General features: G+C 35.9%; 1 protein-coding gene across 2 annotated transcripts in view; it reads right to left on the bottom strand.

Annotated features, from left to right (window-relative positions):
* The window catches only part of Kcnt2 (potassium sodium-activated channel subfamily T member 2), a 353,431-nt gene that overhangs the window by 139,446 nt on the left and 195,701 nt on the right, over positions 1-18,284 (bottom strand). For both annotated transcript variants that reach the window (XM_052737110.1, XM_052737109.1), the window contains exon 13: positions 9,220-9,328. In XM_052737110.1, coding sequence (XP_052593070.1) covers positions 9,220-9,328 — 109 coding nt within the window. The remainder of the gene's footprint in view (positions 1-9,219; positions 9,329-18,284) is intronic.

Here is an 18,284-nt window from a genome sequence, read left to right as displayed (position 1 = left end):
AATAGCTTCCTAAATAATCACTCCTAGGAGGTTCCTTTTATCCTCGCCACTGCACTCCACATTTCTTGCAGTGACTTTTTTATCTAGCTGACATTGTATGTGTTTTCCTCTGATTGTTGTTAACCTCTCATTGCTTCCAGAAAATTCCAATTCCTTAGTAAATAATAATTCATAATGCACAACTGTCTATGCAGAGTGACAAGACTGTCAAGAAAATCAGTAGTAAGCTAAAAAAAACTCATAATATTTGTCACTTCCTGTTTGCTTACCCTGAATTATAAAGAATTTTCCTGGGGTTAAAATTTTAATTTGAAGAAATCATCAAGAACTAGCCAGAGAAACTAAAACATATAGCTGGAGATAGGTGTTACCAAAGGCATGAAACGGAGATATTATAGAGTTAAGCCCTAGGTAGAAATACAGAGTTAGCTGAAACAGTTTCCTGGCACCTTGCCTCACACATTCTTTTAAGAGTATGATACACACAAAAAGAAGAAAGATTCTTCTGAATACAGAGCACACTGTGCACACTTATCATCAGTGCAGACAACAGATTGCTCTTAAAAGGATTCACAGAAGCATTTTGAACAAATAAATAAACAAGAAATAAAGAACAAATAACAGTCCTTCAGAAATCATGCATCTAAAAGAATGGAGTCAAATACTAAAGACTGCAGTTCAGCCCTGGACTGAATATACCTGCAATTTTCCAAACATGACAGAATATGTTACTCTATGCAGAAACATGAGTTTGAGTGAGAATTATGCAAACATTTGAAAATTATCAGAAAAAAATTCATAAAAGTGCTATAAGTTAATTAAATTATAAGTGAACTACAGGAACACTACCTGATACACATATTGTATTGTGCAAGACAAATTTACACAGGCATTAAAGAGAATAAATTAGAGAGATAGCTACTTTATAAAATCACATATCAAATTTGCAAAAGCCACTAAAATGAGAAGAAAATGTTATTTTAAAAAAACTATCAAAAATTAGATCCAGGAACATATTTTACTTAAAATAATGTATGCAACCATAACTTATTTTTTAGACAAAATGTGGCATGGTTATATAAGATATGAAATTATAGGAATATGGAGAACACTGAGGGTGTATATAAATTTTATGTGATAGCTAGCATATCTAAAGTTAAAAGCATTTTAATTTAAAATATTTAATAACAAGTTAATGAAAAGTTCAGAAAATACTGAATTTTAAAATGTAGAATTAGGAGTATATTGTGAATACTAAAGCAATCCGAATATGAGCTACATTACTAGTATAATTATTAATGTGTCCAGGGGTTAAAGTTGCTAGTGTAGCTCTATGAGACAGAACAACCTTCTCTGGAGTATCTGGCTGAAGTACAAATCTGTTGTGTTCATGTGTGTATGTATGTGTACATGTGGATGCATGCTTATGTGTGTTTATGTATGTGTGCCTGTATATATCTGTACATGTGTGTCTTTGTAGGGATGTGTGTAGGAACGTGTATCTGTATAGGTATATATCTACACAGGTATATATCTGAACATGTGCACATGTGTGTCTGTTTGTGAGTTTGTGGGTAGTATGTGTGTCTGTGTGTGTGTTTATGCACATAAAGATTAAATAAATAAAACAAAATGCTAAAAATCACCAAATATAGATTGACTGAACAAAAACTTTTGTCATTTAATAACCTTTAAAGTGTAAGCTGAATTTTCCAAAACATCAAAGATTCTCTAGATAGAACTGAACATGGCCTTATGTTGAATAGTCTGTGTTCCATCTAAAAGCATCAAGAATTTTGAAGTTCTGACGTTCTATATTTTGAAAGTACAGAAATTTGAGGCGTTGTGTTCTTAAGCAGGTTGCAGAAGCAAAGTTTGAGATGATGTCTATGTGGGTGTGACATGGAAAATGAAGAAATCACTCTGCTTGAAAATATCACACTTTACCATTTGGAGAAAGTCAAGCCTGCACAACCATATGCTATTTAGAAACAGCTAAGATAATTTCCAATATTTATATTGCTTGGAAATATTCCACACTCTCTTTTCTGGGTAGGCAAAATGAGGCACTGAAATGTCTAATGGTTCACAAAAAAAAAGAAAAAAGAAAATCCACATGGTGTCTAAGATGAGATACAATCTTCATGTTTTTTTAATCAAACTATTTCTCCGTGACGTAAGAGTTGTATGCGTTCATTATTTACAAAACGTCTTTGCAACTGCAGTCACGCTATCTAATAAAAATTCATGGCTTACAATACTGTCAAAGATACTCTGAAATGTATATTTACTTTTGTTCACATCTAACTTTTTATTGTAATTATGCTTTATAATTACTGGAGAGCTAACTCCTACAACTCTAGTGAATGATTCATACTTCAGATTTGTTATAATTGTGAAGTAGAAAGTATTTCATTCAGTAAACACTTAGAAATATGAGTGTGATTTTCATTCATTAACTACAGTCAGGTTATGTTACATGCAAAATATCTTAATACATGAAAAATAAAATTTATAGAGAATTTATAATTTCATTCACTAATTGAGTTTTACAATCCTTACTCTGACTTGAAATTAGATGAGAAAGAAAAGAGATATGAGTGAGTGCAGATCATCTAACATTTTACTGGGGGAAAATGGAACTAGATGGCTAACCTACGTTTACCTGTCATATCATCCCTATAACATTATCCTAGGACATTCATCTACCTTGCAATTAAATGGCAGGTAACTTCATCAGCCTAAGAGACAAAGAACTTGTAGATGAAGTTGATGACTGGGAGAATGCAGTGTGTCTGTAAAACTAATTATAATTCATTCAAGGTTTGCTTCTTTCTGACAGAGACTATAGGCAATTCTCTCTCCCTCTCCCTCTGCCACCCCCCCCCGCCTGTCTCTCTATCTTGTGAGGATATATTGTGTCCCCCCCAAATATTGTGCACCTTAATAAAGTTTATCTGAGGATCAGAGGAAAAAGTCATCCACAATATTAAACTAAAAATAGAAGTTAGGGAATTGTAGCACACACCTTTAATCCTAGCATTCGGGAGGCAGAGATCCATCCAGATCTCTGTGAGTTCAAGGCCAGATTGGGGAACAGAGCCAGGCATGGTAACACATGCCTTTAATCCCAGCACTAACCATAAATGTCTGGAGGTCTCTACAGACAGACAGGAAGTGATGTACCTGGGCAAAGAGAGGAAATGTGATGAAAGAACAGAAAGGCATATAGGTGTGGGTATACAGGAAGTAGCCCTCTTTGGAGGCTGAAGGCTCGTAAGGTGAGGTTGGCTGTGGCTTGTCCTATTCCTCTGATCTCTTGGTTTTAACCCCAATATCTGGCTCAGGGTTTTTATTAATAAGACCATTTAGTAATTCTTCTTACACTCTCTCTTTTCAATTCGTCTTCTGGTATGTGCAGTGTGAGTGTCTTTCTGTGTATATTTGTGTGTGTCTGTCTGTCTCTGTATGCTGGTCTGTGCACATGTTTCCAGGCTTTTAAATCAGTTTGGAATGCAAGCAGGAAAGGCAATTATGAGATTCATTTCAGTATGATTAAATGGTGAGATGTAGTAATATGTCTACATCTAGTAATATGTCTACATCTGAACTGAATTATTATCATATTTGTTGCATTTCCCAACACAAGTTTTTCAACTGAGAAGCAGCAATTTATGAGGCACTCAAAAATATGAAAGCATAAATTTTCTGTGGGTGTTTTTAGATCAAATATTGACCCAGGAGAGGCTTCACTAGAATTATTGGGTACACATGAGGTAAGTAGACAATTTAAGATGTCACATAATCATATTCTCCATCACTCTTAGTTATGAAATGCTGTAATAATCTGTGTTATAGGCCTCAGTGCCAATTGTCACAGCACAAAATTCCATTACTGAAAATCTTTCTCAATGAAAGTAGATTTGACATAACAAAGCTAAATTACCATTTGACTTTTAATTTACCAAAGCTGACAAAAACAACCCAAAATTAAAAAAAAAAAAACATATTCAAAAATTGTCTGTAAAAAAAGTTAGTATTTCTTCACTTGAGCAAAGAAACTGCTAAGTGCCACCTGACATGGGAGGCATGAAAACATGTACACAATGGCTACTACTATTGGGTACCTGCTGGGAAGACGGAGGGCAGGAGAACATCCAGGAAACACTGAAAGGTAAATGCTTTGAAATAGCCAAGTGAACCATAATGATGGTGTCAATGTAAAGCTTCAGATAAGCATGCAGCCTATCCAAGGATCAGTGAGATGTAATAGATGAAAGAAAGAATAGTGTATTCTTTTGTGTATTCTCTATGTAGATGCAGCTGGGAAGGATGGCTGATAAATGGGTTTTAAATAAGGACATCATAATGGCTTTTAAAAAACTGACATTTCTGAAATGTCTGTTAGCAACTTAGTTCATAATAATTGTGGTGGTATTACATTCCTCAAAATATTGTGCACCCTAATAAACTTATCTGGGGTCAGAGAACAGAACAGCCACTAGATATAGAGGCCAGAAAATAGTGGCACACACGCCCTTTAATCCTAGCATTCCAGAGGTAGAGATCTGCCTGGATCTCTGAGTTCAAGGACACACTGGAAACAGCTAGGCATGGTGACACACGCCTTTAATCCCAGGAACTGATGGCAGAAAGCAGAAAGGTATATAAGGCGTGAAAAACCAGGAACTAGAGCTGGTTAAGTTTTTAGGCATTTGAGCATCAGTTCAGATGAGATCTATGAGACTTCCAGTCTGAGGAAACAGGATCAGCTGAGGAACTGTCGAGGTGAGGAAGCTGTGGCTTGCTCTGCTTCTCTGGTCTTCCAGCATTCACCCCAATACCTAAATCTGGGTTTGTTTTTCTTGATAAGAACTTTTAAGATTCGTGCTACAAATAATGACTATGCAGTTTGAGATGCAACAGTCAGCCCCATAAAGAATACTGAAGGAGAGATTCAATTATGAAAATCTTACACATTGATGAGATAACCTTAAAGAAAAGATCTACAGATAGAAAAGAAAATTATTTTTCAATTTTCCTTATAGTTGATCTGTGCTTTCTAGACATTGACATTTTAATCCATGACTTCTCCTATCTGATCCCTGTATTTTTCCAGATCAACAGCAATAAATAGGGATTCCAGAGATAAAAGGTTTCTTAGTGGACAGCTCTGTATTTTTTGTTGTTGTTGTTGTTTTGTTTTGTTTTTCCTAATTTTCAAGTTGTACTTACAATGTGATTATGAAATACATTTTTTCCTCCATCCTATTTTGAAGATAACTTATTCAGGCTGAGGGTCTTTCCTACGTCACTAGAGCTTTTCTGGCTTTAAATGTGTAAGTTGGTGGCACATTCACTAAGATTCGAGTGTGTACATTCATATGATGTATTCCGTCTATTTTAATCTGCAAATATGTTCCTGAAATGATTTCAACTTGGTGATCATATGTTCCTATTAAATATAGTTTTCTTTAATTAGTGAATTGCATGTAATTTTTCAAACATTATACAAACAAAATCAGTCTCCGACTGTCATTTCCAATAGAATTTTCAATGTGTTTTGTTCAAGGTTATATTAATTTTAAGAAATGAATTGAGATTGAACTTTATTTTTCTGGTCTCTGAATGTATATTCTCAAATGATATACTTTTTGAATTTTTTAATGAACTCTTTTTAAAACCTCTAGGATATCCCTCAATAGTTTTCTTTCTGTAATTAAATGTAATAAAATTAGTTAAGATGAGAAGCAAGTACTAAGATATTACTGACAGAAGCTATTCTAATAGACTTCTTTTATGGGTGGCTGATTTTCTTGTAAGTAGGCTTTGTATCAGAACAACTCAATTTTGAAGTATTTTTTCTTATCATCGTCTTTATTAATTAAAAAACAAGTTTACAGGGGTAGAAATCTAAGGTTGTACAACTGAAACAGTGAAGACATGTTTCAGCGCAGGGCCCCACTCATGTTTACACATTCCATTGCAGGGTGCCCAAGCAACATTTACACATTCTGTTGCTTTGAGGACAAACTACTGAAAGTGAAGCTTGTTTCTGAATGAGTGACCATTAGCCTTTTTGGAAAATTATCTGTATAAAAAAGAATTACATTCCCTGTGAATTATGCTTTCTGTTAGTTGAATCTTATTGTAATCTATATTCAGAAATATCAACTTATTCTACTGAACATTTTACTCTTTCCACCTTTTTCAGGGTATAGTGTTTTTATCTTGGTTTTCTGGTGTTTTAAATAATAACATATCTTTTCTATTGCTCAGAACATGCATTTGTTACTTTACAGTACTTTAGTTTTGGACATAATTAAAATATAAGGTATTATTTTAATTATAAGTCTTTATGTTCAAACACTAATGAAATAAATCGTCCATTTCTTGAATGCTTACTGTTATTCATTTGGAATAAAAATACATAAATCTCCATGAATAAGAGAAAACCTGCCGGGAAGGGGTGGTGCACGCCTTTAATCCCAGCACTCGGGAGACAGAGGCAGGCGGATCTTTGTAAGTTCGAGGCCAGCCTGGTCTATGGAGCGAGATCCAGGAAAGGCGCAAAACTGCACAGAGAAACCCTGTCACAAAAAACCAAAAAAAAAAAAAAAAAAAAAAAAGAGAAAACTTGCTGCAGTGTTTTATTATGTCATATTTCATACAGCTATTAACAGAATTTTCAAATATTTCACTACATGCTGCTTTTATTAATATGGTTTAATTTTAAAATGCATAAACTATAATCATTGAAAGATTATTATAACTCAGGATTAGTTGAAGAGGACATTGTGAACACCAAAAATGAAAATGTATCCGTTAGATATCTGGGAAGGCTAAAGTACTACTTAAGCAACTTATACATGACAACAATGAAAGCCATCAAGAAAGTACGGTTTTTAGCAATTATTATTTGATCACAAATAATTATTATTTGAACACAATTATTATTTGCTGTTAGCTCTCTATAGCTTCATAATGATCTCACCCCTGAATAACTCAAACAATGCCTTCTTCATCACAATTCTGTGTATTAATATGCCCTGAGTTGGGCTGGTGTGTAAGAGGGAAATACACAGTCAGGTACCAGGATGGGTGAGTCTTATTTTTCCTCTTGCTTCCCTTTCTCATAATAACTAAACAGAGCATCTTCACATGCAGCTCAGAGGCCGAAAGACCACATAGCAGTGAGACACACATGATGGAGTTTGGCTCCTCGGGGACCATTTTAACAATTTATTACACAAGCTGACAGCTTCATCTATTGCCTTTTATTAAGAAGCCTGTTACTTCTCAAACTCTTGCTGAGATACAAAATGAATTATATTGATTTGAGAGCTTCATACATCAGCCTTAATATTTTTATGGCATTTTAATGAAACTACAATGCTTTCATCTTTAATACTACAAAAAGACTCCCATCTGAAATGTTGTAATCTCAGCTATAAAAGAACTTAAAGCACTATTAGACAGAATTTTAACATGTGTCAAAATAAGAAATATTGAGATGAACTTTTAGGAGAGAGTTTTTTTTAAATAATATACTCATCTTGGTAGGTTTATTAAAATAATGTCAAATGAAATATTTGAAAGAAAATCAACACAATAGTTTCTGTAGCACCTTACTTGTAAATAGACTATTTCAGCACATGTGATTGATTTATGGGAAGCATCTGATTGATGGCTGGATAAAGAAGGGGGAGAAGAGTAGATGTCTCCTCTGAGTGTGAGATATATCACATTCAAAATGATGGGTTGTTTTTCATACTACATGCAGCAGTTGCCCTAAGATTTAGATCCAATACTATTCAATAGACAACTAAAAGTTTTCCAGATTTTTTTAATCCTCACTACTGACCCTATCTGTTGGAATGGAGGCAGCTTTTCAGAAGGATATGAAAGCATCACTCTGAGTACTATTTTGCATAAATGAGCTTTTACAGTCTTAAATGTTGACATTCAGATTTAGTATTTTACTTCAACACCTTGCTAGCTGCTCATGCCATTAATGCTACCCGAGTATGCTCTTTTTAATTTATTAATAGTAACTAAAAACATGAATGTTTACTTCAAACAGGATTCTGGAAAAACACCTAATGAGGTACTTCACATACACTTTTCCATTTCAGTCACAAAGGCATTTACAATAGAATGACTCTCACATCTTTGTTTCAGTTTATTGAGTCCTGGTACCACCACCTCAGACTACCTCAATCAGAACCCCTACAATGGGTACTTCTTAAAAATCTTCCAAAGTGCAATAATATACAGATGGAACAAAGAGTCGGTGTTTTAGGTTGTCCTATATACGTTTTCTGAGAATCAGCTAATGATGTCACTTGTAATACAGACAGGATAAGGTAGAAATAACTCTGTATCACCAACCTCACTATTTTCTTATTATTTAAAATTAATTTGTAAAGTTTATTGCAGTAAGATAAACGAACAATTTAGCATTTAAAGACACGTGGACACATAGTGTAAAAAATAACTTGTGACATGTTGCTAAAAGGACTTACATTTGAAGAAACTTTTAAGCATTGATTGTTGAAGTGAATTAAAACACAATATAGTACACATCTGTTACATTTGGGGAGAAAAGTAAATAAATCAATGAGCAGATCCAAAGCTGTGCCTTTCTCCCACAGAAACATTTAAGAAAATAATTAATTAGCATATTATTGTTCAATTACCAAATGATGCAAAGCATGACCTCCCTAGTGCATGTAACTTTTTATTTTAAAAATCGTGTCTCTAAAACATAAAACAGAAGATTTACATTTTTCTTGAATTATTTTAAGATCTATAACCCAAATTAAAATAAATATTGCATATTAACGTATTACATTGCCATATACTGTAGGTTAAGGTATTTTGTGCTTTAAGTAATATATATAGCAAAGAATTGACTATGCGTAAACTAAAAGTCAGATAGAACATTTCAAAACTTATTCACAGCATCTTTTGAAAACCCAAATAAACTTAAAAATGTATATGGTAAAGTCAGGTGATAAAATCAGCAAGTTATATGTTAAAAGTGAAGATTTATCTCAAATATTACATTCTTGCATTTCAAATGGATGACTAAAAGAAAATCCTCTCTGCCTGATAGGACCATGAACTAATTAAGTGCCGCTCACTTTAGAAATGTAAACAATAAGTTGCAAATAGAGTTGGAGAACTTAAAGGCTGGCATTGATAACCAAAACTTACCTGCAAATTTGATGTGGAACTTATTTTCAGGTTTTAATATCTGGACATACAAAGGACAATTTGGAGCAAAATCTTTCACAGCCCATGCTCTCAAAATTGTTTGGTGGTCCTGAAATGATAAGACAGCCAAAATAACCTGAGAATAATTTTAACAATAGAAGTGTTGAATTGATAATAAAGAAATTAAGACACTAAGTCCGGTCAAATCTATAGTTAAAGTTGTAACATAAAAGCTATTGAGGTCACCTTGCTTTTGATTTTGGTGTTTTGAGTCAGTGTTTTCTATGTTCTAGACTGTACTCAAATTTGCTATGCAGATGAGTATGGCTTGGAACTTGTGATGTCCTTGCTTCTATCTCAGAAGAACTGTGATTACAATCTTTTACCACCATGTTCAGCTGAAATTTTCTTTTTAAGAATATTTACTGTTTATATAAAGCGTCTAATTCCTAATTCAATCAGTGATACTAAGAGGTAGGACATTAGAGATTGAGGGAATAGTAGTTAAATCTTATCAAGCATAATTAGAATTATAAAAGAATAGAAACAGTATTACTAATAATGACAATCCCCACAGAAACAACAGGGATTCCTAATATCAAATTATTTGAAACATTGAAGAAAAAAAGCAACCATAGTGACAACCCAAGCAGAATCATATTAGATTGTTCATATAACAGTAAAAGTTACAGCATTAGATTCTGGTCTTATGTTCATCAGTGTATATGTGTACATGTGTGTGTGCACAGTGATGAAAAACACTCAGATGGAATAAAACATATTGGGAAAGTTAGGATGCTAAGGAAATCAAATTGAAAATATATTTTCAACGTGAAATCTTGCACATCAGCAGTTATATAAATAGCTATTAAATGAAATGGACAATATAGGGCAGATTATTAGAAAATATGATACATTATAACCAGCTAAGTTCTAGAAATGGATGCTGCGGATTAGTGTTACCATTTAGTAGTCAATAGCTTCATATTGATGTTAAAGTTAATTTAACCAAAGTTAATGTGTTTCTTTAGATACATTAGCCATCCAGCAAGTATTTAGAGTCACATGTGACTAGTAGCTTCCATAGTGGAGAGTGCAAACATAGAAAATTCTATTCACCAATATTGCTAGGGCAAAGAAGAAGATAAAAACAACCTCTTCCATCAGCGTGTGATACAAGTGGACGTATTGGGTTGAATATGGAAAAACAGAAAGAAAAGCCTGTTGTCAATACTTGGTAACTGATATATACATTTATTTTATTTTATTTTACTATTTTTGTGAATCCAACACCACATAGTCATATTGCTGTCTTAATTCTGTGAGGTTATCAGGACTTGGGGGCCTGGGAAAATGCTTAGGTCCCCTCGGAAGGATGATATTTTTATACGGAAAAAGAACCAGTGTTCTTAGAAAACCTAGAGGGCTCCCAGGCCCCTTCAGACATCTTGATCTTTAGCAAGAACCCAATTGCTGGGAACCAAAAAGCCACTTGTACCTAGATAGTGGAACTGGATGCACCTTGACCTCTGACTTCCTTAATCTGTTACTTATCAATCACACATGTTATTTTGCTCTGCTGCAGCAGCAGCTATTGAACAAGACAGTGAGTTCAAGTAGCACAGATGCTGATCAACAGTAGATCAGGACGGCATCAGTGCACATGGGCATCTTCACGAGTACATATGCATATCATGAGGACACTAACAACACTGTGAATGGCTCTCAAATGAGTATCTGTTACTTAATAACATGAGTCGGAGGTTACAACATTATAAATAATTGAGTGTATAATGCTTGTTTTTTCCTTCCTTAGAAGCACAAATTTTAAAACAAAAACAAAGAAATTTACAGTAAAAAAATACTGAGCTGTGTATTCTAAATTTATTTTATTTTGTTATTTTTAACCTGTGTGCCCCTCAGTATCTAACTGGACTTGAATAACTCAGAGTTTCCATGTATAAAATGCAGATGCATTTTTATTACACAGCATTCTTGTGAAGGAAACACATCGTACACACAAAGATCTTTTAGAAGCTGACAGTAAATGTTGAGCAAATGCAAACCCTTTTCCATATTCTTTGAAACTTTTAATAGTAGAAATAATAAAATTAGGATAAAACATAATAATGCTGGCATTCTTAGCAATAGAATTAACACTTGGCATGCTGTCGTCAGCTAAGCAATTGTCGGTTCCCAAGCCAGATAAAGGACAGTAGAGCATTGCCCATACCCCAGACATCTCTCAGAGAGCACAGCAGGAGGGGGCCACTCCCTACCCAAACCAGGCTTGGGCCTACTCAACTCCACAGAGACAAAGACCACAGCATGATCAAGTCAGTCAAGCTTCTTTTCCCCCAACCTCCACACAGGGAACTGGCTTCTTAGAAATCATGTGACTGGGAAATTGCTAACTGAATTGATATTCTTGGAGAGCCCCTGCCCCTATTGCAGGCCTTCCTCCCTTGACACCCACCCTCCAGTTCAACTTGAGCTATATAAGCTAGCCCAGACCTTTCAATAATTGTGAGTTCTGGGTTTGCTGGATCTGGTGTGTGTGGGGTGTGTGTGTAAAGAGTGGGTAGAGCAGATGACATAGTTCTCTCTTCAAACTGCTAATAAACTAATAGCGAAGTCTGTGAGAAATGGCTCCATTGCTTTCTGGGTCTATCTCAAATTTTGCTTTAGGAGTATTTGGATTTGGGGTGCTCATCACTCTAACACCAGCACAGGAGGCTTTTAAATGCAGTGTGGGGATTGAACTCGCATCTTCAACGTTGCACCATAAACACTTTTCTATACTGAGTCGCCCCCCCCCCCCCCGCCCATGGCCAGTATGCACACTTTCGTTTGTTTGAATTTCCTTCTTCCTCCTTCCCCACACTCTCTCCTCATAGGTCTCTCTGAAAGTTTTGTTTCATCTATATTTTCAGAAGACAGCGTTGACTTTTGTTGGTCCCCACACTGTGTCACATGCTGTCCTTTCATTCTAGTATACTCATGATGGACTGTTCCTCACATGGAGTAACTCCGCGTTCCGTTCACTTTGTGCTTTTCCCACTTCCCCCAGGAGCTATGCTACCTGGATCGACCGCCGTGCGGAGGTGTGGGGGCCTGAGAGCTGGTCACAAATGTCCTGTGCCCTCTGTGGCCACATTTCACTGTCAGTGTCTCCTGCTCCAGGGCGCATATGTTTTCGCTCAGTTCCTGCCAGCATGTGTGCAAACTGATTTAAAACTTCACTAATTGCAACATCCCTGTCACTGCTTTATTATTTTTTTTTCACATGGGTTAATTATTTTTCCAAGTTAATAAACATGGCTTTGTGTACCTAGTCTTTTCTTTCCACAGGGTATTGTGTTGTTGAGGACATACAATTTTATTATCCTTTAAAAAAAAAAGCTTGTTTTGATTTGGTGGTTATTATACCATGCAAACTCCATTTTAAATACTGTTGACCTAATTTTTGAGGATTTATTCTGGAATTGGTTTTTGTTCATATTTCTGGAGTGGCCTCTCTGGAGTCCCTAATAACTACCTGAGGCATTTAACAAGATCCTTCCATTATATGCTTTTAATTCTATTTTTCCTAATACACACAAGATTTGCTTCTTATTTTGTGCACAGGATACTTTCTTCCCCTACTTAATTTTCTTTGCTTAGCTTCATGTATCATTTGTATGGGAGTATGCTAAGCAGCCAACTAGCTTAAGGTCCCCAGTGCAGATTATGGGAGTTTTTTAATCTATCTTTTTTCTCTTTGAGCTCAGCTCTACAAGTTCCTTCCTTTCACCTGCTTCCTCTGAGTGAGGCCTTAGTCTTTTGTTTTTTCAATTTAGTAAAACTGCCATGATCTACTTGGATCATCTTTTTCTTCAGTAGGAACACATGCATATGTGTATGTATATGTATATGTATGTACGTATTTATATACATACACCTGAGTAAAGTAGATTTGTTTGGGGGCTGATCCTGCTGTTTCCCTTATTCTTATACATCACAACTGTGCTCATGTTGTTCAGTCTGAAAATAATTGTTTTGTGTATCTTGTTAAGAATTTTAAAAATTTGTGTGGGAATGCTATTCCAGAACTCTCTGCTCCCATATGGCAGAGAGCAGCAGTTTCCCACTTACTTGTAAATATGTTTCAGACCTCAGTTAACTACCAAAATTCAGACTGTTATTTTTTATTCTTCATAGGTATTTTATCTATAAAATTAAAAAAAAATCAGGAGTTCTATATGTAGGTCATATAATGATGTCTAACCTTAGATCAAAGACATCACATGAATTCTACTTGAAAATTAGCTCAGAAATGATCCTTGAAAAGAATTCTGCTTTTAATACACAATAATACGTTGTGTTTGTTTGTTTGGTTTTGTTTTGTTTTCTACCTCAGCATTTACCCTCCCCTCATCCCTGCTGGGTGTTATTCATTTTTTTTATTCTTAGGCTTTGTCATTTATAATGAGTTCATCAATTTTGTTTGTTATACTATTGGTTATCATGTGTCAAATCACCTAACGTGCAATTGCAGGAGGTCAGAAATCTGCCCTCTTCTATTCTTTTTTTTTTTGTTTTGTTTTTTGTTTTTTGTTTTTTTTTTTTTGTTTTTCAAGACAGGGTTTCTCTGTGTAGCTTTGCGCCTTTCCTGGAACTCACTTTGGAGACCAGGCTGGCCTTGAACTCACAGAGATCCGCCTGCCTCTGCCTCCCGAGTGCTGGGATTAAAGGCGTGCGCCACCACTGCCCGGCTCTTCTCTTCTTTTACTCACTGACATTGTGTTCGTACTCACTGGTGTATCTCAGTAGACACTCACTAATTGTATTTTGAAATTACAAATGAATTCAAGTGAAGTTATCTGAGTGAAAGAGAATCATGGTTGACATGTATGTGGCCATCCTTCTCCTGTCTCCTGACATGTACCCATAAAACAAGCTAACTTTTCACATTCCAATAAAAGAAATACTTTACAGTGAAAACCAGACAATACCACATGCCTGCTGTGCCTTATACACAAGATGTTCTCCAGTGTACTGCTGTCTTCTTCAACTTTATATATCAAGAAAACTCCATTTGTGCTTTTCCTTGGGGAAATACCAAGTTCACTGCTGGCAGTTTCTGTTTTCTTGCATGAGAACACAATCAACCAAGTTCTATGGCTTCAGCAGTATCTATTGTTTTGACCAACATTTCCTTGCTCACATAAATTCTCAGTCTCAAACAACATGAGCTTCACTGTAGCCATCTTCCTGTTTTTCTGGCCCTTAACTACATCTAAAAATAAATAGGCATTCTATGCTTTCCCCTTCACTCACATAGAGTCTCACATCCTCTACTCCTCAAACCATCTAAACTACTTCCATTTATTTTTTTTCTTAAAAAGTTCTATTCCCTCAGTACTAAAATCAGTATTACCTTACTAGGGCTCCTGTAATATAGTGTGGGTGGGTGGGTGGGTGGTGTGCATGCGTGCACACGCAAAACCTTAAAATCTGGATATTCATTGTACATTCACTCTTAATGCCACAAATCACACTACAGTGTTCAAAGGAATGGTTTCTTCTGAGGGCTATGAAGAACTGTCTGTCCCAGTCATCTGCCCATTAATTAAAGATGATGAACTTTATGGACCCGGGGCATTCTCACTTATTTTTGTTTGTGACTTTCATCTTCTTATAAGCATATGACTCATAATGGAAGGAAGCCTACCATGATGATGCATGGGTAACTTAATTGCTCTGTAAATATCCATTTGCAAATAAAGTTATGTACTCAGTTACTAAGCAGAAGATACAATTACATTTGGGTTATAATTTAACTTGGAGTGTTGAAAAAAGGCAAAGTGCCCCCAGGGAACCATGCTAGATATTATTACTATTTAAAATATAAAAAAGGAACATTTTTTAAAAGTACAAATTAAATTAAACTTTTCAAGTTTTAGGATGAACCTTTGAGAGCATAAGAACAGAAAGCTAGTGGAAAATGTGAAGGGGACAAATCAATAGACCAGAACAAGTACGGGAGCAATGAAAAGTTCTCCCCCAGAGTGCCTTCATGTCTTTGGGAAGCTACCTGCCCTGACTCACATAGAGTCCCAGTTGGTAAACTGAAGACTAAAGAGTTCCTAAGGATGGAATAATAAATATCATCTTTAAAAATAAGAAAAAAATTTGGATACAAAGAGTTGGGAGGAAATGGGTAATACCTACATGAAGGAACATGGACCTAAGTAGTCTGTGCAACAATAGTATTATTTTTTTTTCAATGAATGTAAAAGCATTATTGAAAATAAAATTTAAAATTCATTTAATATTAGCACTTAGAAAACATTGCTATTTCCTGGATCCTTCAAAGCATCTAATGAATTATAAACCAGAGAAGTTTTAGTTCATTCCTACACTGAATTTGCAAGTTCATTCTTTTTTTTTTTAAAGATTTATTTATTTATGTATACAGTTTTCCATCTGCACATATCCCTGCAGGCCAGAAGAGGGCACCAGATCTCATTACAGATGGTTGTGAGCCACCATGTGGTTGCTGGGAATTGAACTCAGGACCTTTGGAAGAGCAAGCAGTGCTCTTAACCTCTGAGCCATCTCTCCAGCCCCCTCATTCTTTTTTCAATTATTTATTTTACATCCTGACTGCAATTTCCCCTCCCTCTCCCCCTCCCTTTCCCTCCCCCTCTACCTTCCCCTCTACCCCAAACCCCTCATTTCACTTCTCCTTTGTTTCTGTTCAGAAAGGGTCAGGCCTCCCATAGGTAGCAACAAAGCATGACATCCTGGGTGTACTGGAGTTAGGTAGGTACAGGAACTTGAGGGATAAGGTTGGAAGTAGATGGAAGGGGAGAGAAATGAGAGACACGTCTTGATGGAGGGTGGCATTTGGGGGTCAGGTAGAAACATGATGCAAGGGAAACTCCTACAAATCTACAAGAGTGACTCCAGCTAAGACTCCTAGCAATAGTGGATACATAGCCTGAACTGACCATCTCTTGTAATCAGATTGGTGCCTACCCCAATTGTCATCAGAGAGCTTTCAACCAGTAACTGATGGAAACAGATACAGAGACCCACAGCCAAGCATTAGGCAGAGCTCAGAGAATCATTCTGAAGAGAGGGAGGAAGGATTGTGGAAGCCAAAGAGGTCAAGGATATCACAAGAAAACCCACAGAAACAACTAACCAGGCTCATGGGAACTCACAGAGTGAACCAACAACCAGGGAGCCTGCATGGGACTGACCTAGGCCTTCTATATATGTGATGGTTATATAGTATGGTCTACTTGTGGGACTCCTAACAATGGGAACAGGCCCAGACCCTGGTGCTTTAGCTGGCTCTTGGGAACATATTCCTCATACTGGATTGCCTTGCCCAGCCTTAATACAAAGGGAGGTGCTTAGTCTTACTATAACTTGATATGCCAACAATCTTATCCTAATGAATTAGGCACATGGCATCTGATGGGTCCTCATTTCTAATAGTCACTGAAGAGCATTACAGGATTTAATATTGTTTTCAAAATTGTCACGTGCTACTAAATAAGTCCGTGGGAGGTGGCATTGTTCCTCTTAATTTAAAACTTTGTGTCCAAGTGGTATATTATTTTTTGAAATAGAAAACACAGTAAATATTTGTTGGAGGAAATGACAAAGTAAGTAGATCATAAGAGGTGCTCAAATGTAAACTTCAAGATAGATAGTTAAGATAGTTAAATTAATGAAAGATGGGGCAGTAAGTACTAAATAACAGGTATGTAAATAACAGTCATTTGCCAGCCTCCAAATGTGAAAAATGGTAACAGACACGTGAAGAAAATATCTGACTTTGAAAATTTAAATAAGTGATTAAGAAATGCAAGAGAATAAAAAAAAGGATATATCAAGGCGGCCTGTGGGGTTAGCATTTAGATGAATGGGTTTGATAACAAGAAAATAATATCTCCTTACAGATATGAAATCATGCGTGTAAATGACCAAAATTTGAAAATGGTGAAATGGGAGTCAAAACTGAAGATGAGAGTAGCAATTGTCTCTTTGATAAAAACAGATACAAAATATATTATGAATAGTTCAATGGGAACAAAGTCAAGTATTTCCAGGGAAAGGACAGGCAGCAGTAGCATGCAAAGTGGATGCCAGGGAACCCTGAATACATGCTAAACTAACTATAGTTTTAAACAGCAAGACCACTTTAATTTAGAAATTTGAATGAAAAGTCATGTGAAGAGCAAGCTATTATGGGCACAGGGAGAGTTCCTCCTAATGGGAGGGGCTTAGGAGTTTTGCTGAGCTGGGCACAATCCAGCTTGGCCCCTGTGAGAAGTCTCATTAACACTGCTGAGCTTGGGTTCTCTCACCTCTAAAACAATTGAATGAAATGCCATACTGTGACAAATGCCTGGCCATATGAGAGCTACTCAATAAATGTCAAATAGGTTTGGCTCTTTTTTTCCCCAAGTTATTCAATTAAATGAATTTGGAACAATTGTCCCAACATGTACATACCAACAATAAAATGTCAACTCCAACTTCAATCTGGTAAAAACATGCAAATCTTTGCAGAAAATTAGAATTACATCTGAAATCTTTGATTAGTATCATATTAAGGAAAATAAAAATGTATTTTCTTTTAAAAGCATACAATATATGCTTTATCTCTGTGTGTATGTTTGTACTCATTTGTATGTGTGTGTGTGTGTGTGTGTGTGTGTGTTCTGTACACACATGAACATGTGAGTTGTGCACTCATGAACGTACATGTGGAGGCCAGAGTAGGAATTCAGGAGTGTTTTTCCATCCTCCTCCACCTTACTACTTGAGATACGGATCCTCAGAGAACAGGAAGGCCAAAATTTAGACTAATCTGGCTGGCTAGTGGGTGTGAGAAGCCATCTGGCTTAGTCCTCAGTGCAGCCATGTGTAGCCATACTCTGCTTTTTAGTTGGAATCTGGGGATTTTAACTCAGGACCCATGCTTGCAGAACCAGCATTCTTCCTCAATGAATCATCTCCCCACCCAACACAGTTTATTGTGTTTTACATACACTTAATCTGTA

Source organism: Peromyscus californicus, unplaced genomic scaffold (assembly GCF_007827085.1).
Source record: "Peromyscus californicus insignis strain IS unplaced genomic scaffold, ASM782708v3 Scaffold_14__1_contigs__length_90479793_seg_2, whole genome shotgun sequence".
Taxonomy (NCBI): domain Eukaryota; kingdom Metazoa; phylum Chordata; class Mammalia; order Rodentia; family Cricetidae; genus Peromyscus; species Peromyscus californicus.
The sequence above is the reverse complement of the archived record's forward strand: the minus strand, read 5'-3'. Positions and strand labels throughout refer to the sequence as shown.